This window comes from Paramormyrops kingsleyae, chromosome 12, assembly GCF_048594095.1.
Source record: "Paramormyrops kingsleyae isolate MSU_618 chromosome 12, PKINGS_0.4, whole genome shotgun sequence".
Classification (NCBI taxonomy): Eukaryota; Metazoa; Chordata; class Actinopteri; order Osteoglossiformes; family Mormyridae; genus Paramormyrops; species Paramormyrops kingsleyae.
Window position 1 is genome coordinate 5,187,389 of NC_132808.1, and position 27,136 is coordinate 5,214,524.

The window sequence follows — 27,136 nt, forward strand, 5'->3', positions numbered from 1 at the left end:
CCCAGTTATTCTTATATATATATATTTCATCCAGCATTCTCTCAATAACATATGAAAGCAGTGCTCCCGTTAGTCATGCAGATGCTTGTCTGACAAGCAGGGGGCGTAATGGTTAAGAATGTGTACTTGCAACAAAAACCTGCTGAGTCAGGGTTCTGTGGTTGTACCTTTATATCAGCAGATAGGCAGTGTCACAGACCGCTAGAGAGTGAAAGCAGGAGTTGTTTGATTAGCTGGTAATAAGTGAGGCACAGAGAAGCTTTTGCACAAATGACCACTGCTGGCTTTAATGAAACCACACGTGCTTTGTAAGTCAGCTTGAGTACAGGAGCGTGTCGGTGACTACTGGCCGTGAGATTGGCATTACCGCTGGCTTCAATCTGCCTGAGCTCTCAAACGCTCTTTTATTTCCCAGGTTAAAGGGAAAAATCAAAACTTCAAGGTTGTGAACAACTTAACATGCCAAACAGCATGTGATTCCTCCTATGTGGGGGAGCTGGAGCCGATCCCAGGCAGAATAGTCCACTTGGTTCGGATACAACCTGACAATGATAGCAGACCCCTGCAGGACACATCCACAATGAGAAAGCTATTACCAGCAATTCACCCAACTGCACGATTTATCACTTGTGGAGTGGGATTTCAACCCCCATCCCAGAAGGTGTGCGGCAACAGTGCCACCCATTGGTTAGGAATTGTACTACACATTTTTATTTTACAGAGATTGCAGTGGACTTACTGTTGTATGATGCCGGAACGGCAGAGAAAGGCGACCGCCGCTACCAGAGAGGGACAGGATTGCACAGGCGGTCCCAGTGGCAGGCCGAAGGCAAGCCCACTGATCTTGTGCTCCCAGCATAGACGTGTGACTGGGGAGGGGCCATGTTAATGATTGGCGAGGCTCGGGGGCAGCAGTGCAGGCTGGGTGGCCGTGGGCCTGGCACACGGCGTGCAGGCAGGAGCTCCGGAAGGATCCGCCGCAGGGTGAGTGCTGGAGATTAACCGCGGTGAAGGTGGCTCATGGCCGCGCCGCGCCGCTTCGGCCAGGCAGGACATGCTGCCTGAGATTTATTACCTGACATCGTCGGGCTCCAGGAGGGCAGGTGCTCCTTTGAAGCGCCAGAGGCTCGGCTGGGGCACCACCGTAAACACCTCATACCTCCACGCCTAACCTGTGGGGGGCGCCAGGTGGTGTTTAAGGCTTTGACTGGTGCTGCTATGATCCCTCTCCCCTGGGGGGGGAGCGGCCGGTGCACCTCCAAGCCAGGCACCTGACCCGGATAGCTTCAGTCTCCCGGACAACCGTGTAATGCTGGCAGCTGGAGGGCCCTGTGAGGGTCACCATAAAGCCAGCATGCTCTGCGCCGCGGTGGGGCTGCTTGTCCTTTCCCATGTTCCCCAGTATTCTCTGTCTCCCTTTTGCCATTGCAAACGTGGTGTTTCTGTATTCATTTAGAGAAAATATATTTATTATGATTTTAGCTCATTTCCGGTTTTATTTACCAGTTGCTGTCAGGGACATAATTGTTTACAGATGGAGGTAAGTATTTGGGGGTTGGCAGAGTACCTTTGCTTACTCTTGCAGCAGAGGTGACTGGGGCTCTAGGCTAGAGTTTGACCTCAAATGTCTATTTACACTGGATCACCCCAACCCCAAGTAAACATTACAAAATGGCATGCAACACCGCCCCCTGCAGGCGTGCCCGGGTCACTTGCTTGCCATAAAATCCGTTAGAAACCCTCCCTCACTGCCTGCGAGGCCCAATTCACAACTTACTCTCCGCGCGTCCTGTAATTTCAGCCGCAGAAGCTGCATAATTAACATAATTTAACATGTAATGAAAATGAGCCGCAGTGAAAACATTGGAAAGCAGCTGCAGTGCTGGCGGGGATGGGGGTGCGCGCCTGGGCATCTGCCCCGCGCCCCAAGTCGACGCGTCTGGCTCTCTGCCAGGGTATACTGAACGGCCTTGACTCCGTCGGCTCCCGCTGTTTTGTGTTTAGCTCTCCTGCTTTTCAGCCTCCCCTGTTACCCAGTGCATTTGGACTCTGCTGCGTAGAGGAGAGGATGCAGTACTGTGTCACCTCAGACTGGACCTGCCGTGGCCCGGTCCGCTGGTGGCTGTGGGGGGGTCAGAGAGTTATGGTGGGGCAGTGACACAGCACAGCCTGTCTGTCCCGCACGATGGCATTGCATGAAACGCAAACAGTCATTAAATGTGTTCAAGATCCTGAAGGTCCGGCAGCCATTGTGTCCTTAAGCTGGGTGCACCGTTAAATCCGAGTTGCATCAGTACTCAAATGAGAGGAACATTTTAATCCACATATAAGATGCTTTGGGTAAAAATGGCTGCTGCAGGCAGACTGCCGGTTAACCGTGATGCTGCCGGTTGGGGTGATGCTCTCATTCAGTTCCTAATCACATCTGAAACAAAAAAAAAGACATTTAAAACCTCCTCTGATTGATTGTGGGGCTTCCTCCAGCAGGTCTGGGTTCGAGGGGCTCTGTAGCTGATAGTCACAGATGTAAAGGACAGTAGCTGTTACCTAATCTGACAAGGTACTTTGATCTTTTTCTGTGACCGGATGCTTCCTGGGAACAACCTAATGAGATTTATAGATTCACTAAGTGTAACAGCGAAGTTTTCAGCTGGGCTGGCACCGCAGAATCCACATGTTGCTATATTGGGCAGCACTGTAGCCTCACACCTCTGCGGTTGTGGGTTTGAATCGTGCCCCCGCCCAGGGGGTGTGGAAATTGCCTGTTCCCTCATTTCACATGGATTTCCTCCCGCAGTACAAAACCAGTACAAATACACTGTGATTAAATAGGAATGATAGAAATATAGATGGGGAACAGCTCAGTGTCACCATACACTGTGATTAAATAAGAATGATAGAAATATAGATGGGGAACAGCTCAGTGTCACCATACACTGTGATTAAATAAGAATGATAGAAATATAGATGGGGAACAGCTCAGTGTCACCATACACTGTGATTAAATAAGAATGATAGAAATATAGATGGGGAACAGCTCAGTGTCACCATACACTGTGATTAAATAAGAATGATAGAAATATAGATGGGGAACAGCTCAGTGTCTCCATACACTGTGATTAAAGCCGGAAGCTGCAATTAAATGAGGTTTTTAGACAGGCCGCACAGGGCAGGCTGTTGTGGGGCATAGAGGACTCATCCTGGGGGGCTGGGCCCTTTGGCGCCTGCAGTGTCCTGGGACACAAGGGAAAAGGCGTCTCTGACAATGTGGTACTGTGTGTAGAAGATCTGGAGGTAAAGAGAGGACTTAAAGTGCATCATTTGCTTATTGGTGCAGGCTCCTGTAATGCCACGTGAGTCAGGTGATGAGAATGCATTCCAATTTTCACTTTCTAATAAACACACTCCTTGACCTGCTGCTGTGGGACTGATGGGATTATCCTGATAATTAATCCTGTGAGTTGCTGGAGGTCTAAAAAAATACAAAACAAAAGAAAAGTCTGGACCCTGAGTAGTGCTGGGCAGTACACCGGTTCATACCGAAATCCGTTTTTTATTATTGTTATGATATGATTTTTTCTTATACCGCAATACCGATTTAAATAGCCTACACAACGTTCGGAAAGTGGCGCAGCTGGAAACTTTAAGGGGGGACCTTTTTCACTGCTGCACCGCTAAAAACGTACCTTAATTATTCCTTGTTCTAAAGATCAGAAACGGTAGATATAGCTGACGCTGGTGAAAATGAGACACTGGGGTTGTCAAAAATCGATTCTCAGATACTAATCGTTATTAAAAATTAGTATCTTATTAGATACTCATTTTCACCATTATTGATACCAACAGTGCGGTTTTCGCCATTCGCCACACTTCACACAGCACCGCTACAGCGCAGGCGCGCGTACACACACACACACACACACACACACACACAAAAAAGAAAAAAGTGCAAAGCTGCCGTTTGGAAGTATTTTGCAGATGAGCATGGAAAGGCTAAGGATGCCGATAAGCCTCTATGCAAACAGCACTACAAAGTTATAGCGACGAAGTCAAGTAGAACGTCAAACTTGGCGAAGCATCTTAAAGACCGACATCCCGGACCACAGTTGCTATTAAGCTGCGTCAGAAAAATGGATGAATAGTTAATGTGGGAGCAATGCAAAAACGTAAAACAAAATAATGTCCTGTAAAATGTGGTAGAGGCCCGGTCATACTTAAAAAAAAATACCGCCGTATACCGTTATAACTTCGAAAAATACCGTGATATAAATTTTTGGTCATACCGCCCAGCTCTAACCCTGAGACCCACGAGGGCTGAACTTCAGAATGAGGTGTATTGGCTATGTACTTTCAGACCTAAAAGGAGTGTGTCTGCTAAACACGGAACAGAGAGACTTAAAACATCTCACACTCAACTGAAAGCCAACACAAGATCATACGTAAGTAAAATAACTGTTTCAGTGGGACCACTGCTCAGGAAAGTGTATCTTTTGTGTCTTGATGTCCTGGAATCTCATCCCAGAAGATAGATGCTGTGGGCAGGGTGAGGGGGTTAGGAATGATCCCAATTTGTTTCTTGGCCCTGGGGGCATAAAGGTGTTGAGGGAGGGCAGGTCACAGCTGGCGATCTTCTGAGCTGCACTGACAATGCGTTTGAGACTGGGCTTCTCCCGTATTGTGATGGACTTGACTGTCAATGCAGACGTGAGGATGGACTCAGTGATGGCTGTGTAGAGCTGCGATTTCTTCAGCTGCTGTAGAAAGTACATCCTCTGTGCTTCCTTGGTGATATGGTCAGCTTGTGATATATATATATATAAGGATATAAAAACATAAGACTAATGAATAATGACTTAAAACTGATCAATGGATTTTGTGAAAGAAAACAATGCACTTCTACTTCCCATCTCAACCGTGTCATGGTCCACTGGGAACAACATTCCTCATGTATGAACAAAAAAATAAAAACAGAACTTGTAATGAAAACTGTTCATTTTCTCAATTCCTAGCAGAGGCAGGCAATTCCACAAACTGCCACACAGTGGCAGGCTACTTTTGTACGTCAATGCACTGCGTCTGTGTGGTGGTCTTTAGTATTGACTGAAGTACTGAATTCCAGTAGTGAATTCAATTTCCTTGCTGGTATTGAAAGTACTGAAATCCCCACTGCAAAGCATCAATAAACATTTAACTTGTGTTTTTTTTTTGCCTTTCTGTGCCCTTCTTTGAGATAATATGATTTAAGATTTATATACACCATTTCAGACACTCACGCAAGAAATCTAACGGCAAATCTATATTATCCCATTAAAAACCTAAAAATATATCAAAAGCATTGGGGTAGTTTGCCAACCATACAGACTATGTGCAATGTAATAAAATTGTTACATACATGTAAATGTGTGTGCAGACTTCTCTCGAACTGAATATCTCATGCCAGGCAACTGACCAAAGTTGGTAACCCCTTTCTAAACATTTTATGGACCGTTTTATAGAGAGGGTGCTGTGGTAAATGTTATGTTTGACAATGTTCCAAAAAAAATCATGTTCTGTTATAATTTCGATCCGCTTGCGCTGAGTAAACACTCAGATGTGCTACAATGTGATTTTTTCTTTATTTTCCCCCAGTGCTCTGACACTCAGATGTGCTACAATGTGACTTTTTCTTTATTTTCCCCCAGTGCTCTGACACTCAGATGTGCTACAATGTGATTTTTTCTTTATTTTCCCCCAGTGCTCTGACACTCAGATGTGCTCCAATGTGACTTTTTCTTTATTTTCCCTCAGTGCTCTGACACTCAGATGTGCTACAATGTGACTTTTTCTTTATTTTCCCCCAGTGCTCTGACACTCAAAAATGGATAACGGTCAGGAAAGCCAGCATACTGGAAATCACAAGGCCGACATTCCGAAGCCCACAGAAAAGGTGAGATGCACCATCGCTGCCTCCAGACCTGGTGTCCCTGAGGAAATGTGTCCCCCCCCGTCAGCCCCGAAGGTGCCGGGGCACCTTTCTCGTTTTCAGTGAGACCCATCGCTGTAGTGCTCTGGCTTGTCTCCCAAATAAGTGATGAGGTGCTCGCTGCGATCAGCCCCTTCGCTAAGCTGGGAAATTGCTGTCATGGTCACCGTGGGGTTGCCCCTTCTGAGTGGGCAATTACATGTCATTGGGAATGGGCAGGATTACCATGGAATGGAGGCCCCTCCCTCACTTTCTACCTTCAGACTCTGACTCAGACTCTGTGTAGTTCACAGTCTTCTGCAGTCTTTCTGGGAGCAGAAACCTGGACCGTCTGGCAGGGATGTTTCATTTTGGCTTAAAATTCTTTTAGAAATTTCCCTTAAACAGATTCAGATTCAGAAGGTGATCAACTGAATAGACTGTAAACTGACGGACACCGACAGGATTCATGGTCTTCAGGTGTTTCTTTTCTTGACAGCAGTCAATATAACAACTGAACTAAACATCTGAACATTTCTTTTTATGACAATTATCCAAAAAGTGTGCAGCTTTTGTCACTTCAGTGTATCTTTCTGGGCTTCTGGAAGAACATTTCAAGAGCCTCTTGATATGGGAAGTCAGAAACGTCTGGCTCATTTACTGAGATCCGCACGCAGGCTGCAAGATGGTCTCCTTGCAGCCTATTGCTGATGTTTGTCTTGACCTGCAAATACATGAACTGTTAGGCTTTAAAAGTGAGCTGATAGCTTAAAATACTGGTAGTTTAAAGCAGAAAATCCCATTGTGAAACGTATTTATTACCCTGTTCGTGGGTGAGAAGTCCCTCTCACAGTTTACACTGCTGACTGGGTGGTTGACGCGACATATTTTCTCTCTGTCCGCTGGTGGACGTGTGCTCACCTGTGTGTGCTCACCTGTGTGTGCTCAGCACGTGTTGAGTGCAGGACTTTATTAAACTGCAAAACGTACCAACACACCACTGACATCTTCTCACTGTTTTATCTCCTTATTAAAACGATGTGGCTGCTAAGCTGTTACGTTCGTCACGGACGCTGAGGGAGTGCTTATCGCTTACGTAATATATTATTAAACCAGTACCGTGTGGCTTCTCCAACTTAATCAACCTTGCTGTGTGTTTCTAGGGCATAGGTTGCCTGTTTTTAAAAGACTACCACGTGATTGGTGGAATTGCACTAATCTCTGTGGTGTGATGCTGATGTGTGCTATCAAGCAATGTTCCGTATAGGTAGTTTATCTAAATGTCTTGTTTTCTTATCGTTTACATTTTGTTTGATGATAAGTTGATATAAATTGGCTTATGTCACCCAGTTCTATCCCCTTGGCAAATTTCACTGATGGGCTTCATGTTAGGTTTGTGGCCTGCTACTGCACCATGGACCAGTGCTTAAGAAACACATTAATATGCAATAAAATAGCTAAAGAATGTGCAGAGTTTTGTGAAAGCTGATATTCAAAAAATGCAGTGTACCCTACAGTAGCCAGGCTGCTGATATCCAATGAAGCGTCAACCCTCTATCTTAAAACTGGGTCATTCCATGTTAAATCATCACACTTTCAGACCTCTCACCTATGTCGTGCTGCCGGGCGCCTGACCTCACAGTCACCTGACCGCTGTCACTCCCGACACCTCCGTCGTGCTGCCGGGCGCCTGACCTCACAGTCATGTCAGTGTCACTCCCAGCACTGTTTCCAAATGCTGCATCTCCTTCAATGATGTCATCCAGGGCACTGCCCCTGGCGTAACCTGCTGGAGAGGGGAGGCAGTAGTTAAGCCCTGGAACATGTGGGGCACCTTCCACGGAATACCAGAAAGGGTTCTGGTCACTGCCATCAACCCAAAAGCGCTGTGGCCAGCAGCCAACACATCTTCCTTAGTTACTCTGCCCCTGCTGGCAAAAGCAGGCTTTCTCTGTTAAACAGGAGCAATTTCTTTATTTCTGTCCGTAAGCTCATCCTTTGTAATCCAGGGCAGTGACTGTTTTAAATATAAAGGTCTTGCTGAATGCTGTGTGAAGTGACCCTCACCCCTGATTTCTGCACCCCCTCACCCCAGATTTCTTCTCCCCAGCGCCTCACAGCCTGCCTGGTGTCCTCTGCCCTTTTCGGCTGCCTTGGCTCCTCCTTCCTCTATGGCTACAGCCTCTCCGTGGTCAATGCTCCTGCTCGGGTGAGTACCACCAACAGCCAGCAGGTGGGGTAGCAGGCAGTTGCTGATGTGGCAAAAACGTGGACTGTGCAGGAACCTCAGAGCCTGGGATGAGGAACACTGCTCTAAGTGGCCAGCTATGTCACCTAGAGGATCGACTGGCCCTTGCAGCAGCAACAGATGGGCCCCTGCTAGTGTGTCTTAGCTTTCTGCGTCGTTTAAATCCATCCGCCTCCTCATCACCTCCTTTTTCAGTCACTTTAATCACTGCAGAATGGCACGATCCTTTCTAAGATCCCCTTCAGGCCGGTAAGATTACGGCTGTGCATATAAGCAGCACGCCATGTAAACTCTCTGATGTGTAGCATAGTGGCACCAGATTCTGTTAAGGGGTGCTGGGGACTGAAGCATGTCCTTAAAATAGCTATTGGGTCAAACGCACATGGAGCTGGAGGGAGCAAGTCCCCATGTCCGCCAAGACCCAGGCCTCACGTGGACTTTCTGTGGGGAGGGGCGTTTCCCAGGTTGAGGAAAGACTGGGAGAGAGTGGGAGTAGGATGAACATGTGTGCAAATGGTAACTGCAAAAAGCTTAGAAACGTTACAAAATGAAGGCCTAAAGTGTGGTGGCTTGTCATGGTTACGGGTCTTAAGTGTTAAAGCACCATGACGTACTCCCCTTTTTGGACTGAAGCTTGACACCTCGCCGCGATGCATAATTATGGCTGATACACATACGTCAGGTGTATAATGACGCAAGCTCAATGATCGGTAATGTTTTGGATCCAGTGCAGGAAGGAGGAGGTGCTGAGGCGTGGCTGAGGTGACCTCAGGAAAGCTGGATGCCAGGTGCGTGATTTCAGGTAGTTTTCAGAGAGGTGTCGTGGTCCAGGCTGCCGTCACCGTCCAATGGATTAGTGACAGTGCCCCCTGATGGATATGGGGGGCACCTAAATGGACATGCAGATGTTGTGGCTCTTTCAACTAGAGTCCTGAAGCAAAAACCATATTTAATTTTAGCTTGGCAGTTCAGCTCTGCACACAACTTCTCTTCTCCAATCGAACAGGGCACACACTCACATCTAGTGCTAAGGCAGTGAGTACAGATGAACAATTTCTCGGGACGACTGTAGGGGCTTTTGGGTTGAATCAGACAGCTGCACAACCTTGAGGTACTTAAGTCTAAACTTTGCAGAATGTTCTTGAGCTTTTGCAGCCGCGTTTAGTTTTGCAGCTAATTAATTCTTCTTATCATTGTCAAGGTCTGAACGGTTAGTAAAACAAGGACGGGTTTCAGTTCCCTGCATCAATAGGATTTAGCTCACAGCTGAATACATTTTAGCAAGCCCTAGTTTGTTTGCAAGCAAAAACAACTCTAACTGAAAACAAAATATGGCTCGGATACCCTTGGCTTCCTGCAGTAGAATTACATCATGATCATACAGTCTTTGCATGTAGCGGGGTTAGCTACCATTCTGCTTTCCTTCCATATGCCTCGTCCCCTAACTCTCCTGCTGTCTGCGATCTCACAGAATAAGCAAGTATCTATTCTGCATATGAATAAATAATGTACACAGGGCACAGCTGCTGTGATGTAACGCTGTCGCTAATTTCCCCACGCAGCGGTGTGTGAGTCACAGGGAGGCGGCTTGGCCTCTTTTGCGGTGAGACATTGTGAGAAGTCTAGGCAGTGATGGATGGGCCCCTTCGCCATCTTTAAGGTGATGAATGCATGTGGCACACAATTGCTTGAGTCTGTTAGCAGGTTAGCATGTTCGGCGAAGCATGAGATGCTGCAAGATAAACTGTTCCACTGCCTTGACTTGTGTTGGGGAGGGTAGGGGGGCTGTTCCATTTCCACCAGGAGTCGGGTAACAACAGAGACTAACTTAAGAACATAAGAACTATACAAACGAGAGGAGGCCATTCGGCCCATCGAGCTCGCTTGGGGAGAACTTAACTAATAGCTCAGAGTTGTTAAAATCTTATCTAGCTCTGATTTAAAGGAACCCAAGGATTCAGCTTGCACTATGTTATCAGGAAGACTATTCCATACTCTGACTACACGCTGTGTAAAGAAGTGCTTCCTTAAATCCAGTTTGAAATGTTCTCCCGCTAATTTCCACCTATGGCCACGAGTTCTTGTATTTGAACTAATGCTGAAGTAACTATTCGGTTGAACAGCATCCAAACCTGTTAGAATCTTATAGACCTGGATCATGTCCCCCCTCAGTCTCCTTTGCTTGAGGCTGAACAGATTTAGCTCAACTAACCTTTCCTCGTATGACATTCCTCTAAGACCAGGAATCATTCTTGTGACCCTACGCTGCACCTTTTCTAAGGCCACAATGTCCTTTTTAAGATATGGTGACCAAACCTGCACACAATATTCTAGGTGAGGTCTCACCAAGGAATTGTATAATCTTAGCATTACCTCCCTTGACTTAAACTCCACACACCTGGAGATATACCCCAACATCCTATTGGCCTTTTTTATTGCTTCCCCGCACTGGCGAGAATGAGACATGGAAGTATCAACATACACACCAAGGTCTTTCTCATAATCAGCTACCTTTATTTCAGTAGGTCCCATAAAATACCTGTACTTTATATTTCTGCTCCCTACATGGAGTACCTTACATTTGTCTATGTTAAATTTCATCTGCCAGGTATCGGCCCAGTCACTAATTAAATCAAGATCCCGCTGTAGCTGCTGAGCCACTAGTTCAGTATCTGCTACACCACCCACCTTGGTGTCATCTGCAAATTTCACCAGTTTACTGTATATATTGGTGTCTATATCATTTATGTAAATTAGGAACAATAGTGGTCCTAAAATTGAACCCTGCGGTACCCCACTATGAACGCAGGCTCACTGTGACATTGTGCCTCTTATAACTACTCGCTGCTTCCTATCCGTTAACCAGTTATCAATCCAGGTCGCTACAGTTTCTAAAATACCTGTCGCTTTGAGTTTAAGTAAGAGCCTCTTGTGGGGCACAACATCAAAAGCCTTTTGGAAATCTAAGTAGATTACATCATAGGCCTTCTTATCATCAACTTCCTGAGTAGCTTCCTAAAATAACTCCAACAGATTTGTTAAACAGGATCTACCTCTCCTAAATCCATGCTGGCTATCCCTCAAAATGTTAGTTGAGTCCAGGTAATCTACCATTTTCTCTTTGATTATAGCCTCCATAACTTTACCAGTTATACAAGTTAGACTGATTGGCCTATAGTTTGACAAATTACTTCTATTCCCTTTTTTGAAAATGGGCGTTATGTTGGCATGCTTCCAATCAGAAGGTACCACACCTTCAGATAAGGATTTTTGAAACCCTAAAGTTAAGGGTCGGCAAATAATGTCCCTCATCTCTCTTAACACTATAGGTAAGATGCCATCAGGGCCCTGTGATTTATTTATTTTGAGCTTAGCTAGGCTTTGCAAACATCAGCTAAAGTGTAGGAATTATTAGCTCAGGTAAATTTTAATATCTCCACCAATATGTTTGAATTAATTTAAGTTTAATTAATTATTATTTAATGCTGATTATTAACCAATTGTCATGCTGAATGGTCGGCTCCTCCAAACTCGATTGCGGTATCCCCGTGAGTCTGTTAATGTGAGACTTAAATGGGATTCACTAATTACCAGTATCGCTCAGTAACCTGGGTTAGAAGGCTCGTCCAGCGAGCTGCATCACCAGGTAATGTAAACGATTGGTAGCGAAGCTCCCCTCACGGCCGATGAGAGAGAGTCTCGCGATGTTTCAGGCGAGTTTGAGGTTCAGAGCGTGTAGCAAGATCGCACAGAGGCAGGGACTATTGTGAGCACTCAATGAACGGAGGCTGAAGTTGTGTAAAAGACATGCATTTATTCCTAGCTAACACTACAACTAACATAAGACAGACATTACACCTAACACAAACAACAAACACGATATAACGGAATAAAAACAAACAATGTAATTATGAAAATGCAATGACCGGATTTAAATGAGTAACCTTAAAAGGGAAATACTGTTCTACAAAGCAAGCACATTTTGTGGAAACATGACCCTAAAGTCTTATATCAGGTTAACAGAACAGCTTAAGTTGTTAGAATGAAAGGAAGTTGGTTTACTTGATTGAAGAGTGGGGGGGGGGGGGGGGGGGGGGCTTGGCAGTTGATGGCAGAGCTGTTGAGCTGATGGCACTCAGGAAGGCGCCGCGTTTGGAGCAGTAGAGTGGAGCCCCTTTGGATTCTCTCTCCTGGTGAAGCTTTGTCTTGGGTGCTGTTCTTTGTTCAGCTGGGCCTTCACCGGAGGACTTCTTGTGGGCTTCTCTTCTCCCGGGCTGATGGTCTTTTTCTGCGCCTCTTTGGGCTGATGGGCTTTTCTCTGCTCCTTGATGATCTTTTTCTGCTCCTTCAGCTGATGGTCTTTTGGTGCGTTCGATTATTTCTCTCCAACTTGGAACTCGGATGAAAACGTCACGAAAAACGTCACTTCCTGTCGGAAACACGCCTCTTTTATGACGTTGAAGTCGGACAAGATTTTGTTGTCCGAGTTGCCCCTGTGACGTACTTTCAACATGGCAGCTTGGTTTGTTCGTAGTTTGTTTGCCGTTCGAAAAAAAGAATATGGCTATGAATGTACTAAAATATTTTATAAAGCTTTTAATGTGGTTTGACTAGTTGGTGTTTCTTGTTTGTCTCTCGGAAAAATCTCCATTTCTCCATTTTCTCCATTTGGAAAACTCCAAATCTGCTAAAATATAAAGCAACAACACCCAGCAACGTGTTCATGGAGGCAGCCATGTTTGTTCCGAGATGTGGGTAGCTCGAACGGGAGATTGTCGGACGTGATGTCACTCAACTCGGAATTTCCGAGTTCCGAGAGAAAAACGAACGCACCATTTCTTGCACTGCTGATGGTCGTTCTGCGCTTGATGATCTGTTTGCCCCCTTTTGTTCTGAGGTGCCAGGTTTTTATGGTCTAAAGTTCATGAATAGCGATGACTAGGAATTCGACTCCTGGACCAATGGCTGGCCATCCATTTGGCAGGCTTTCGGAAGGGGGTCTGTATCAGTCCTTTTGGGATTTATGACCCAACTGATTCTCCCTTTACTGATGATTTTCATTAAGCTGGCATAACTTTTGATACATCCACTTTCATGGTAACCACTGACCAGATTTGGAATCAGGAGTGATACAATGGTAGCTATACCTATTTATTTATTCAACTTTATATAAGTGTTCAAGTGCAAAGGGGTAAAATAGGTGATACTCCGTGAACATGGTTATAAAGGTGGCACACAAAACACTTAGATTGTCTAAGGACACATACAAACATAACCTATCTGTATATTGAGGCTAGTAGTCATGAGTAAATCAATATACAGGGTATACAAAAGCCAAACTTAAATGAAACTTTCTTTAGGGTGTTGGTCTGTTGGGTGAGTGGTATGCAAGGCAGAGTGTGTGCCAAGTCGAGGGACCCCTGTCCTTGAGGTCCACTCTGCTTGTCTGTAGGTCCCTAAATCTTTGGGCAATAAAAGTTGGAATACTGGCCTCCCTTGTTATCTGTGTGTGTGTGTTTATGTGTGTAACCCCCCTTTGGTGCCTCTCGTACCAGGCTCGGCCTTGTCTCTGGCCACCTGGAATTACTAGTGTCCTCAACAGTGAATGCCCGTGCAAAACTATCATTGAACTCACTTACTATATCACTGTTGTTTTCAATTATAAGAGCCTTACTATCCTGCAGATTAGTAATTTCAGCTTTTAGAGCTCTTTTAGAGTTAAAATACTGGAATAAACTTTTAACATCATCCTTACCCTCCAAAGCGATCTTCCTTTCGACATTCCTTTTAGCTCGTCTAATGTCATTTTTTAACTCAGCCTGTAGATTTAGATACTCTTGCTTTATTCTGTCATCATCAGTTATTTTCCATTTCTGGAACAAAGCCCTTTTCCTCCTTACTTTATACTTTATTTCCCTAGTAAACCACCTAGATTGCAATTTCCTAGATTTATTCTTGCTGGAAACAGGTATGAAGTCCTCTTGCATTTGCAATAATGTGCTTTTAAAAAATTCCCATGCCTCTTCAACAGTTTTGTTATTTAACTCCATCCAGTTCACAGTTTCTAGTTTTAATCTCATACAATTGAAGTTAGCCTTCCTAACATTATATATTTTTGATTTAGACTTTGCTCTTCGGGCACTAAACTTAACCTCAAATTTAACCATGTTAAAACCATGATCGCTACTGTCAAGTGGTTCTAAAACGTCTAATTTACCAATCCTGTCCTGGTTATTAGAGAAAACAAGATCAAGAATGGCATCTCCCCTGGTAGGGGTGTTAACAAACTGAGTAAAAAAACAATCCTGTACTAATTCCACCATCTCCAGTTCATTTTCAGAAGGGCCAGCGACAATGTCCCACTGCATCCCCGGTAGATTAATATCACCCATAACTACCACATCATTTTTATTGCTCATAATCCTAATATCACTGTATAACAATCTGCTTTCATCGGCAGCTACATTAAGTGCTCTGTAACAAACACTGACAATTAGGCTATTTGAGTTTTTAGCATCTAATTTTACCCATATAGCTTCCGTACTTTTACTTATATCAGTAAGCTCCCTTGCCTGCAAGTTTTCCTTTACATATACTGCAACACCACCTCCCTTATTACCTATACGGTCTTTACGGAACAATGTGTAACCATCCATATTATATTCTTGTTCATCCTTTTCTCTCAACCAAGTTTCAGTTATTCCTATAATATCATAAGAGTCCGATGAGATAAAAGCCTCTAAATCATGAATTTTATTCCTAATACTCCTGGCGTTTAAATACAGACAACAAAGGGTAGGCCTATTACTGTGCCCACTTATAATATGATTTTTTGGGGCTTTCCGTTTCCCCCCAGTTACATACTTAACTAACCTCCCTGCCCCTCCAGTTCCTAGTTTAAACATTCCTCAACTACTCTACAAATACACCTTCCCAGTACACTGGTTCCCTTCTGATACACAGGCCTGTGATTTAATTTGTTTTCTTAGTTTTTGTTAGTTGTGTTACTTTTACACTGATGAGTAAGGAGACTGCAGAGTAACAGCAGTTCCTCCGGACTCGAGGGCTTTTTTGAGGCCATTGGAGTCAGTCATGCCACCCTGCCCCAGACACAGGCTCTCTGAGAACCTGGGGCAGGTCAGAGGTCACATTATGTGCCCTGGGCCTTTCTGTCTGTATTGGCATGGAGAAAACGCATGTCAGAACCACAGCCAAAGCTTAGATGCTCGTAACTGTAATCTGCAACGAGAAATGTGGGACTGCGATTAATGTGATGTATTCAAAGTGTTTTGTTGTCTTTCAGTAATTAAATTCCATCCATCCATCCATCATCTGCCGCTTGTCCGGGGTTCGGGTCGCGGGGGCAGCAGCTTCAGGAGAGGCACCCAGACCTCCCTCTCCCCAGCTACCTCTACCAGCTCCTCGGGGGGGACACCGAGGCGTTCCCAGGCCAGCCGAGAGATATAATCCCTCCAGCGAGTCCTGGGCCTGCCCCGGGGCCTCCTCCCTGTAGGACATGCACGGAAAACCTCTCCGGGTAGCCGCCCAGGAGGCATCTGCACCAGATGTCCAAACCACCTCAACTGGCTCCTTTCGACGTGAAGAAGCAGCGGTTCTACTCTGAGGCCCTCCCGGATATCCGAACTTCTCACCCTATCCCTAAGGGAAAGCCCAGATACCCTGCGGAGAAACCTCATTTCGGCCGCCTGTATTCGCGATCTCATTCTTTCGGTCATTACCCATAGCTCATGACCATGGGTGAGGGTAGGGACAAAGATGGACCAATAGATCGAGAGCTTTGCTTTTTGGCTCAGTTCTTTCTTAGCCACGACGGACCGGTTAAGCGCCTGCAAAACTGTAGACGCCGCTCCGATTAGTCTATCCAGCTCCCGATCTTGCCTACCCTCACTCGTGAACAAGACCCCGAGATACTTAAACTCCTCCACTTGAGGCAGTACGTCTTCCCCAACCCGAAGAGGGCAAACCACCCGTTTCCGGCTGAGAACCATGGTCTCGGACTTGGAGGTGCTAATCCTCATCCCTGCCGCTTCGCACTCGGCTGCGAACCGCCCCAGTGCATGCTGGAGATCCCCAGCAGATGAAGCCAACAGGATGACATCGTCTGCAAAAAGCAGCGAGGCAATCCTGAGGCCACCAAACTGGACACCCTCAACACCCTGGCTGCACCTAGAAATCCTGTCCATAAATATTATAAACAGGACCGATGACAAAGGGCAGCCCTGGCGGAGCCCAACCCGCACCGGGAACACGTCCGACTTATTACCGGCAATGCGGACCAAGCTTCTGCTCCGTTCGTACAGGGACCGAATCGCCCACAATAGCGGACCCCGGACCCCATACTCCCGAAGCACCCCCCACAGAGCACCTCGGGGAACCCGGTCGTAAGCCTTTTCCAAATCCACAAAACACATGTAGACTGGATAGGCAAACTCCCAGGCCCCATCCAGTACCCTTGCAAGGGTATAAAGCTGGTCCAGTGTTCCACGGCCAGGACAAAAACCGCATTGTTCCTCCTGAATCCGAGATTCGACTATCGATCTCACCCTCCTCTCCAGTACCCCGGAATAGACTTTCCCAGGGAGGCTGAGAAGTGTGATCCCCCTGTAGTTGGAACACACCCTCCGGTCCCCTTTCTTAAATAAGGGGACCACCACCCCGGTCTGCCAATCCAGCGGCACCGTCCCTGACCTCCACGCACTGTTGAGAAGGCGTGTCAGCCACGACAGCCCCACAACATCCAGAGCCTTCAGGTAGTCCGGGCGGATCTCGTCCACCCCCGGGGCCCGGCCACCACGGAGCTCTTTAACCACCCTGGCCATCTCAGCCCCAGTGATGTGCAAGCCCCCCCCAGCACCCTCGGGCTCTGTGCCCTCAGATGTCTCAAAGGCAGTGTGCGTAGATGTATCTGAGGCAGGGTTGAGGAGGTCCTCAAAGTATTCCTTCCACCTCTGGGTGATGTCCCCAGGTGAGGTCAACAGCACCCCCCCCCCCCACTATAAATAGTAGGAACCAGGAGCTGCTTCCCCCTCTTGATACTCCGGATGGTTTGCCAGAACCTTTTTGAGGCCGACCGAAAGTCACTTTCCATAGCCTCACTGAACTCCTCCCACGCCCGGGTTTTTGCTTCTGCGACCGCCCGAGCTGCGTTCCGCCTGGCCCGCCGGTACTCGTCAGCTGCCTCCGGAGACCCCCGGGCTAATAATTCCCGGTAAGCCTCCTTCTTCAGCTTCACGGCCCCCCTCACCTCTGGTGTCCACCATCGGGTACGGGGGTTACCGCCACGACAGGCACCGACCACCCTGCAGCCACAGCTCCGTACGGCCGCTTCCACAATGGAGGTCCGGAACAGTGTCCATTCAGACTCAATGTCCCCGACCTCCCCCGGCATGCAGTCGGAATTCTGCCGGAGGCACGAGTTAAAGCTCCAGCGAACAGGAGCCTCTGCCAGACGTTCCCAGCAGACCCTCACTATGCGCTTGGGCCTACCAGGTCTGACCGGTTTCCTCCCCCGCCACCTGAGCCAACTCATCACCAGGTGGTGATCAGTTGACAGCTCTGCCCCTCTCTTTACCCGAGTGTCCAAGACGGAAGGCCGCAGATCAGATGATACGATTATAAAATCGATCATCGACCTGTAGCCCCGGGCATGTTCGTACCATGTCCACTTATGGACACCCTTATGCTCGAACATGGTGTTCGTTATGGACAAACCATGCATTGCACAGAAATCCAATAACAGAACACCACTCGGATTCAGATCAGGGAGGCCGTTCCTCCCAATCACCCCCTTCCAGGTCACACTGTCATTGCCCATGTGAGCGTTGAAGTCCCCCAGCAAAACGATGGAATCCCCCCACGGCACGCCAAATAGCATACCGCTAAGGGAATCCAAGAAGGCCGGGTACTCCGAACTGACATTCGGCGCATAAGCGCAGATGACAGTCAGAGACCTATCCCCGACCCGAAGGCGCAGGGAAACAGCCCTCTCGTTCACCGGGGTAAACTCACGTTGTTAATGCACCGAGCTGTGGGGCCACCAATAGCCCCACCCCAGCCCGGCGTCGCTCACCCGCCGCAACTCCAGAGTAAAAGAGCGTCCAGCCCCTCTCCAGGAGATTGGTTCCAGAACCCAAGCTATGTGTTGAGGTGAGCCCGACTATATCTAGTCGATACCTCTAAACCTCACGCACAAGCTGAGGCTCCTTCCCCACCAGAGAGGTGACATTCCATGTCCCGAAAGCCAGTTTTGTCAGCTGGGGATCGGACCGCCAGGGCCTCCCTTGGCCGCCACCCGATCCACAATGCACCGCACCCCTGACATTCCCCTTGCGGGTGGTGGGCCCACCTGGGGACAGTCCCGCGTGCCTCTTTCGGGCTGTGCCCGGCCGGACCCCACGGGCCAAGGCCCGGCCACCAGGCGCTCGCCAACGGGCCCCTCCCCCAGGCCTGGCTCCAGGGTGGGGCCCCGGTGACCCTAGTCCGGGCGAGGGAAACGGGACTTTGATTTTGTACTTTTTCATGAGGTTCTTTTGGATTGCTCTTTGTCTGGCCCCTCCCCTGGGACCTTTTTGCCTTGGGAGACCCAACCAGGGGCTATTGCCCCCGACAACATAGCCCCCAGGTTCACGGAGGCACGCAAACCCCTCCACCACGATAAGGTGGCAATCCAAGGAGGAGGTAATTAAATTCTGTGTATGATTTTATTATGTTGCTAATTATTTTATTAACATCAGTCAATAGATCTTGGTTTATGTGTTTTTGTGTTGGTATATTTATACAGTAAGACAGATTGGTTTTGTATTTAACTAGACCAGAGTTTACATAGCTACTGCTACAAAGAAAGTAATCTGGGGAGCTGAGTGTTTGATAGAAGGTTATATCAACTGTGGTTGGCGGTGGTGAAAAATGTCGACTGGGAGGGTGGGGGTGTGTCGACAATAAAACTTTTTTTTAAAAGCTTGTGGTTCCGTTTGGTGTGAACTGTCAGCAAGCAACTTAGCTGATGAATGATGTGATGAAATTGACATGCACTAGGACAGGTGTAGCTAAAGTTGCAGAGTGTGGGGGCGGAGGGGCTTTGGTACAGGTCAGGCTTGTCTAAAGCAGTGTTCAATACTTTTGGGGTAGATTTCTGTAAAACAATAGATGTTTGCATTGAACTGACATGGTGCAATGCATCTTTTAACTAACATCTGAAATACCACATTTCCCAAAATTGTCATACTTCCTTTGATCCTCAGCAACTAAATGGTTCCAGTTAAAGGGAGCTTTTGGGAGACAGACACTGGGTGTGAACCTCAATAGTCCCAGATGTATCTGACTTTCACAGCCGAAGCCTGCAAACTTTGTAATACTATGCCTAAATATGACATGACCCGGTTACTCAAGATAATCCACAGACTTTGTAGTGAGCAGTTTAATGTAGGAACTGTTTTCTTCTACCGAATTCCACACACCAATCGGATCACTGCACAGAAGATACAAGTATGAGCACTCCAGCGATATTATGATTATTATTATTGTTCTTGTTATTATTTAGTATTATTAATATTATGTACTGTATTATTATTTTTCTGACATACCTACAAATTTGATTTGGACAGACAAAAGGAATGGATCTCGTACACAATCCGGGGACTGCCTGTACGTTGGATTTACCCTACAATCATGCCACACTCATGAACAGAGAAATACATTAAAAGTTCTCTTACAACTATATTTTCAATGCTCTTGGTATTATGCATGTTTGTACTGCAGGATCATTGAATATTTTCCAATTAATCACCTCCATCGATGACTCTAATGACATCATGAACTAAGCTTCTAGCTGCAGCTGGAGAGCTGTTGTTCGAAGTGTTTGCGAATGTTCGGTTGAAGTATGGTTTTGGGAAACACCTGTGTCACTTAACGGTGGTTCGTACCATGTAACATACCGATGTAGTTAGTGACTAAGCTTTCGGGAAACCAACCCTTGCTTGGGTGAGGGAGCAAAAACGTGAACCTCAAGGACCAGGCAGGGAAACGCGGCTCTAGACCATTAAACACTCTTGTCTCACTCCATGGACGTCACGGTCCTGTTTCCGCGGGTAACAGATCAGCAGCGGGAGCGGCTCTTCACCCTGAAGCTGGAGCGGTTCTTCACCCTTAAGCTGGAGCGGCTCTTCACCCTGAAGCTGGAGCAGCTCTTCACCCTGAAGCTGGAGCGGCTCTTCACCCTGAATCTGGAGCGGTTCTTCACCCTGAAGCTGGAGCGGTTCTTCACCCTGAAGCTGGAGCGGTTCTTCTCCCTGAAGCTGACGCTGCCTCAGGAGGTCGCAAAGATGTTTGGGGTGTAAAAGAAAGACAAGCCTCTCCATTAAATTAACTGGACAGTGTGATTTCTGAGCATCACCAAGGAGGGTAAACTCAGGATGCTAAAAATCAGTGTAACAAATATGCCTACAATTTTAAAAAAGGAAAAAAAAAAAACAAAAAACAGCAGGCATGGAGCAGCTTCACTGCTAGGACCACTAAATGTGTTTGTGTACGACCCCTAAGTGTGTTTGTGTACGACCCCTAAGTGTGTTTGTGTCAGACCCCTAAGTGTGTTTGTGTCAGACCCCTAAGTGTGTTTGTGTCGGACCCCTAAGTGTGTTTGTGTAGGACCCCTAAGTGTGTTTGTGTCGGACCCCTAAATGTTTGTGTCGGACACCTAAGTGTGTTTGTGTAGGACCCCTAAGTGCGTTTGTGTACGACCCCTAAATGTGTTTGTGTAGGCACCATTCATTAAGCATTACTAGAATATGTGAAATGTATTGATTCATAGGTAATTAAATTTTAAATGCAAGTTTTTGGGGATTGAAGAAACAAGGTTTAGGAATGAATCAGTATGTTTTCCTGTCTGTAAATTTTTGAAAAAGCCAAGTCTATGGTGAACAATCCCAGATAGTTATTATAGACATTGTTACTGGTATAGCATCAATATTTACTGCAAACCGGAGGAGGTTAATGTGGTGGCGCACTTCATCCTTTTTGACAGCAGGTGGCGTAGTGGTTAATAAGCTGTCTCTAACCAGGAGCTTCGCAAGGTGCTTAGCCGGATCGGAGGCACTAAAAGCTCCCAGCTATGGAAATGGGTCAAGAGTATTCTGTGTAAATCGCTCTCGATGAAACCTAGCAAAGAGGCTTTTTGTGGACTAGCTAATCCTGACCTTGGTTAACTGTTATATCACTGTTATAAATAACCAGTAGAAATTGGTGTGTTTTAAGTGCATAACCCAGATAATGGCAGGAAGCCAGGAACTGGTGTCTGTGTCTACACATGTGGCCTTTCTGGGTTCTGGGTCCACTCTGTGAGAAAGTCACATTTCTGGGTTTTCCTTATGGACACATTGTTTGATAGCACACATCAGCCTATCACATCACAGAAACAAAGACAATTTTGACCAATCATATGGTAGTCTTTTAGAAATGGACAGTGTGTGCCCCACAAATGCACTGCAAGGTTGCTTGAGTTAGCGGAGCCACATGTTGGTAATATCATGGAAGAGAGAAGCGCTCCCTCACAGGAAACTTCAGGTGTCGGTGATGAAAGCAACAGCTCAGGAGCCAGAACATCTTTTAGAAAAAGATATTATGGATAAACAAGGTAAAATGATGGTGGTGGTGTGGCTGTACTTTTTGCAGTTTAAAGTGTGACACACAACAGACTGTTTTCTGCAAACTCTGCCGAAAACATGTGCCAGCAAAAACAAATATTCCTAACTTACGTCACTAATGGAAGCATTTTCATCCACTAGAACATACAGAATGTAAGTGCTTACAGACACTGAGTCAAGTAATTAGGGTTTCTACTTTCATTCTTACGAAATACGGGACAAATTGTGTCCCAAACTGGTTATTTTTCGTTATATTTTTCACTGTGTATTGGGTGACATACCAGTTATGTCAAACCCGTTCCCTCTAACAAACAGTGAGACGAGAAAAAAACACCCCAGCAAAAAACCATATGTTGGCATTTTGTAGTGTTACACCCTACAATAAAAAGGTTTTTTATTATGATTTATTAAAATTAGATTTCAGTTTGCAGGCCATTCTGTTTGTTCCACTTCTGAATCTATTTAAGAGCAATTCGAATGGAATTTTAAGCAAAAAATTGAAGCAAAGAAATAATGACTTGGATTACATTAAATTATTAGTATTGACTGATATGAAATATTTTGCCATAGACCTATTAGCCCTTCCTGTAGTCAAGTTTTCAACAGCATAAAGACGAGCTGCAAGCAGAGAGTATTACATTACCTTAATTTTGATGTACAAGTGAGGACTTTACTAGCATGCAGCTGTGTAGGAGTCAGCGAGGCCTAAGTGCAGCTGAGGCGTGTTGGTGTGTGATTGGACGGGTGCAGCTGAGGCGTGTTGGTGTGTGATTGGATGGGCCGCCCCTACAGAGAGAACCGCAGCGCTTAGAGGAATGAAGGATCTGTCAACTGCCACACTACTTGCAGTGAGTCTGGCTTTCGCTGTTCCTCTCCTGTGCCCTGTTCACCGTTGACACTGTTGGGTGCCCGTCAATATTTTTAAAATACGTATTTACATGGCGCTATTTTGTAAAAAAAAAAAAAAAATTTTAAATGTAATAATAATAAAGCAAAGAATTCCCAGGAGAGGTGCACATGTTTTATGTTATATTACTTGGCATTCTGTGTGTTTTTAATTGCTCTGGTTATTTACTTCATTACTGTTCTGTCTGTCTGTGGTCGCTGTGTTGTTTATACGCGTGCGATACGGCTGGATGGAGCCCTCTCAGTCTGTCCATCCGTCTGTCGGCCCACACTGCAGGTTTTCCTCAGTCCGCCTGTCTGTACCACCCCTGCTGGTTGTGTGGTTAAGTCTCTCCGCTTACGTTTTCGTCTGCTGCGCCTCTTTGAGGATTTACAGCTTGCGGGTGCCACATCCTCGCTACGCCTCCACTGTGGTGTGGCTCCTGCTGGGCCTTTGATTGGTTTTATGGTTATTTTCTTTACTCACTGTTTCTCTAAATGTTATTAATCAACATTAAGCAAAGCTTTTCCCCTGACCCATCAGAACAACATGTTTTCGTGATGTCCGGCTCTCGAGATCGACCCGGGAATGGCCCCCAGTGCCGGTGACCCATGTCCCTCTCCACTCTCAGTACATTAAGGCGTTCTACAACGAGACGTGGATCCAGCGCTATGGCAAGCCTGCTGGGCCAGAGGTGCTCACCCTGCTGTGGTCCGTCACCGTCTCCATCTTCGCCATCGGGGGGCTCGTAGGGGCGCTGGGGGCCTCTTTCCTCATGAAGATCCTTGGAAGGTAGGTCAGATTCCCAGGAAGCATGTCCTCCCTACTCATTCTCTCCAGGACCTTTCTCTTGTCGATTTCTTTCCTTTCTTTTTTTTTTATAAATGACAAGGTGATAATAGATTATTGGAAGGAAAAGAAAAAGAATTAAAAGAAACCACTTAAAACTGCAATGACAAAACCAATATGGGTAATTAAGCAATATTTATGTGTTCGAGTCTCTGCCAGGGTTCTGCGTGTGGAGTTTGTATGTCCTCCTCATGTTCCGCTTCTATGGTTTGTATGTGCTCCCCATGTTCCGTGTGTGTAGTTTGTATGTCCTCCCCATGTTCTGCGTGTGTAGTTTGTATGTCCTCCCCATGTTCCACGTGTGTAGTTTGTATGTCCTCCCCATGTTCCGCGTGTGGAGTTTGTATGTCCTCCCCATGTTCCGCATGTGGAGTTTGTATGTCCTCCCCATGTTACGCATGTGGAGTTTGTATGTCCTCCGCATGTGGAGTTTGTATGTCCTCCCCATGTTACGCATGTGGAGTTTGTATGTCCTCCGCGTGTGGAGTTTGTATGTCCTCCCCATGTTCCGCGTTTGGAGTTTGTATGTCCTCCCCATGTTCCGCGTGTGTAGTTTGTATGTCCTCCCCATGTTCCGCGTGTGGAGTTTGTATGTCCTCCCCATGTTCCGTGTGTGGAGTTTGTATGTCCTCCCCATGTTCTGCGTGTGGAGTTTGTATGTCCTCCCCATGTTCCGCTTGTGGAGTTTGTATGTCCTCCCCATGTTCCGCGAGTGGAGTTTGTATGTCCTCCCCATGTTCTGCGTGTGGAGTTTGTATGTCCTCCCCATGTTCCGCGTGTGGAGTTTGTATGTCCTCCCCATGTTGTCGTCGGTTTCCTCCGGGTGCTCCCCCCCACAGTCCAAAAATATGCTGAGGCTGATTGGAGTTACCAAATTACCCATAGGCATGCATGTGTTAGTGAATAGTGTGTGAATGGCCCTGCAATGATTGGGGTGTTTCCTGCATTGTGTCCATAGCCTTCAGACCCCCCATGACCCAGGATAGGTCAAGCAGCTGCAGAAGATGGATGGATGGATGGAAATGTGTAGAGGATGCATGCAAACTATGCGTAACTAAGAAGAACAGGCCTGACTTTGTGTGTGTGTGTGTGTGTGTGTGTATGTGAGACTACATGTTGGTGTAGGTATTAAAGGTAGCTGTGTATAATGGAAAACACAAATGATACAAAAGGAAAGAACTAAGGGGAGATGGAAATGAAATAGAAGAGGAGGAGGGGCAAAAAAAAAAAAAAAAACAAGAAAAATTATTGGAGGGGAAGGAAGGAAGGGAAGAAAGATAGAGAGAGAAAATGGGTAGTGATTGCTCATTGGCCAGCCATTATCTGCAATGACCTTGTGTCAGGCCAAAACACAAGGATTCCCCCCCCCCCTCCCGTATTCCTCCTCGAGCTTCAGCGGGCCGGGCCCCCTGTACACCATGAGTGGGCTGGACAGAGAAATATAGTCATCCCCACCCAGGGTACCCCCCCTCCCCCTCCCAGGTGGCTTGCACTGTGCGTGCCCTCCTACCCCTCTCCTTGTATGAGGGGAGGGCCTTCCCTTTGAACAGAAATGGTGGAGCTGTGGGCAGGGAGAGAATATACCAGAAACATGACCGTTGCCTAGTTCCCTGCCCCCCAGGATGGCCGCTTGGGTCGCAAACCGCAAACCAGGGAGCTTTCTCACGCAGTCTTTGTTTCTAGGGCTCGACTTTCTTCATCTGCATGAGTCCAGTAACCATGTGAGAGTGACCCTGTGGATACAGTGAAGAATAAAGAGGGTGTACAAATATATATACGTATGAAAGCAGAGCTTCTGTATTATGCATGTAGGAGCTGGTTGCTGCAGGGATTTACTCCTTAGTCCCCTAGATGCACACCATGGCAACAGTCCCCCCATTAGCAGGAAGGCAGGCTTAGGTGGCTTGTTTGTGGAATTAAAATTCACCTTACAGAAGTGATGGGACTTTTCCCTAATATTCCACCACTGTTAATTAGTGGTAAATGAGGAGGGTGATGGATTATAGGGAGAGAGACCTTCAGAGTTCTCTCTGTCACGCTCTCTCTCTTTCTCTTTCACACACACATACACACGCACAGGCACACACACACCTATGCCCCATGTCCAATCTCACATTCACCTATTTGCCTTTCCAGTCACACACATCTCTCCATCCCCCATGTCCAATCACATGCATATCTCCCTGTCCTCTTTGTCCAATCACATCTCCCCATCCTCTCTGGCCAATCATATGCACATCTAACCCCTTGTCCAAACACATGAATATTACCCCATCCCGCATGTCCAGTTACAACTACAGATGAGGCTTAAGTAATGCCCTGACAGTGGTATGACCTTGTTCTCTGCAGTACTGACTCTCCTCAGTCTCTCCAGACCCCCACCTGTTTGGGCCTAATTATAACCATATTACAGATCTGAGTAGCTGACCGTCTCTCTCTGGCAGAGCCTAGGAGGTGACCGTCTCTCTCTGGCAGAGCTGAGGTGACCGTCTCTCTCTGGCAGAGCCGAGGAAGTGACCGTCTCTCTCTGGTTGTGCTGAGTAGGTGACCGTCTCTCTCTGGTTGTGCTGAATAGGTGACCGTCTCTCTCTGGCAGATCTGAGTAGCTGACCATCTCTCTGACAGATCTGAGGAGGTGACTCTCTCTCTGGTGGAGCTGAGGTACTTTATTGGTACTTTGGGGTGGGACTTCCAAATACTTTCTTCAGAATTTAAACCCCTGCATTATATTGTCCGTACAGAATGAAGGTATGAAAAAGCCTGATCTCAATCTGCAGCATTGTAGCTGACTATCACAGTTAATACTATACTTTAGCTATTTTCTTGAAGTATGAAAAGTAGGGTACCTGGTGTGGTGGGAAAGCACTCCATGATGTCATGGTCATGAGAAGCGTCTGGATTCCATTAGCATGGAGTGACACAGACGGGGGGGGGGAGGGCTGTCCACGGCTCCTGTGCATCTGATTGGTGAGGTTATTTGAATCAGCCCCTTTGGGATGTTCATGTTGGATTATGTGTATTTTGTTTTCACTGTAGGGAGGGTCTGTACCTGTTTTTGCTTCCTAGCCTTTTATAAGTTGGTAAGAGGGAAAGAAAAACAGATGTGATTTATCACTTTTGAGACCTTCTCATGTGGCTTCCTGTAAATCTGCTCTTCTGGATCAATACAATCTGAATATTGTGCTCCACAGAGTCGTACAACTTCTGAGAGAGGTCTCAGACAGCACCCTATCTATAGTGCCTTTTCATTTGATCCTTCTTGAAGATGTTCTCTGTTAATTTTCCTCAGAAATCTGATTCCCTGAGGTGTGTTTTGATGTTGCAAGAGTGAATTTTGGGCAGAAAACATCTTGTTTTGGTGTCTCTGGATCAATTTTCCTTGCCTAGAAGCTTTGCTGTCCAAAAACAACCATTTAGCCTTGAGTATTGATTCTGAGTGACAGTCATGCTGACAGGTGCTTGTGAAAGTTGTTTTCGAAGGCCTCTCTGAAAAGCCAGCTGATAGAAGTCGTTATGGCTCTACGTTCTTGGTGCCTTTCGGATCTCCTAATCTG

General features: G+C 46.5%; 1 protein-coding gene across 12 annotated transcripts in view; it reads left to right on the plus strand.

The window, feature by feature from the left end:
- Positions 1-27,136, plus strand: part of slc2a9l2 (solute carrier family 2 member 9, like 2) — a 130,542-nt gene that overhangs the window by 6,092 nt on the left and 97,314 nt on the right. For 4 of the 12 annotated variants that reach the window (XR_011994009.1, XM_072718541.1, XM_072718532.1 and 1 more), the window contains exons 1-4: positions 897-984; positions 5,841-5,926; positions 8,037-8,150; positions 23,365-23,525. Coding sequence is in view for 11 of the 12 variants with exons in the window: in XM_072718541.1 (XP_072574642.1) it covers positions 5,858-5,926; positions 8,037-8,150; positions 23,365-23,525 (344 nt within the window). In the remaining variant the exon portion in view is untranslated. Of the gene's footprint in view, positions 1-896; positions 985-5,840; positions 5,927-8,036; positions 8,151-22,595; positions 22,696-23,364; positions 23,526-27,136 lie in introns of those variants that run through there. The other 8 variants (XM_072718536.1, XM_072718534.1, XM_072718535.1 and 5 more) reach the window with 4 other exon arrangements.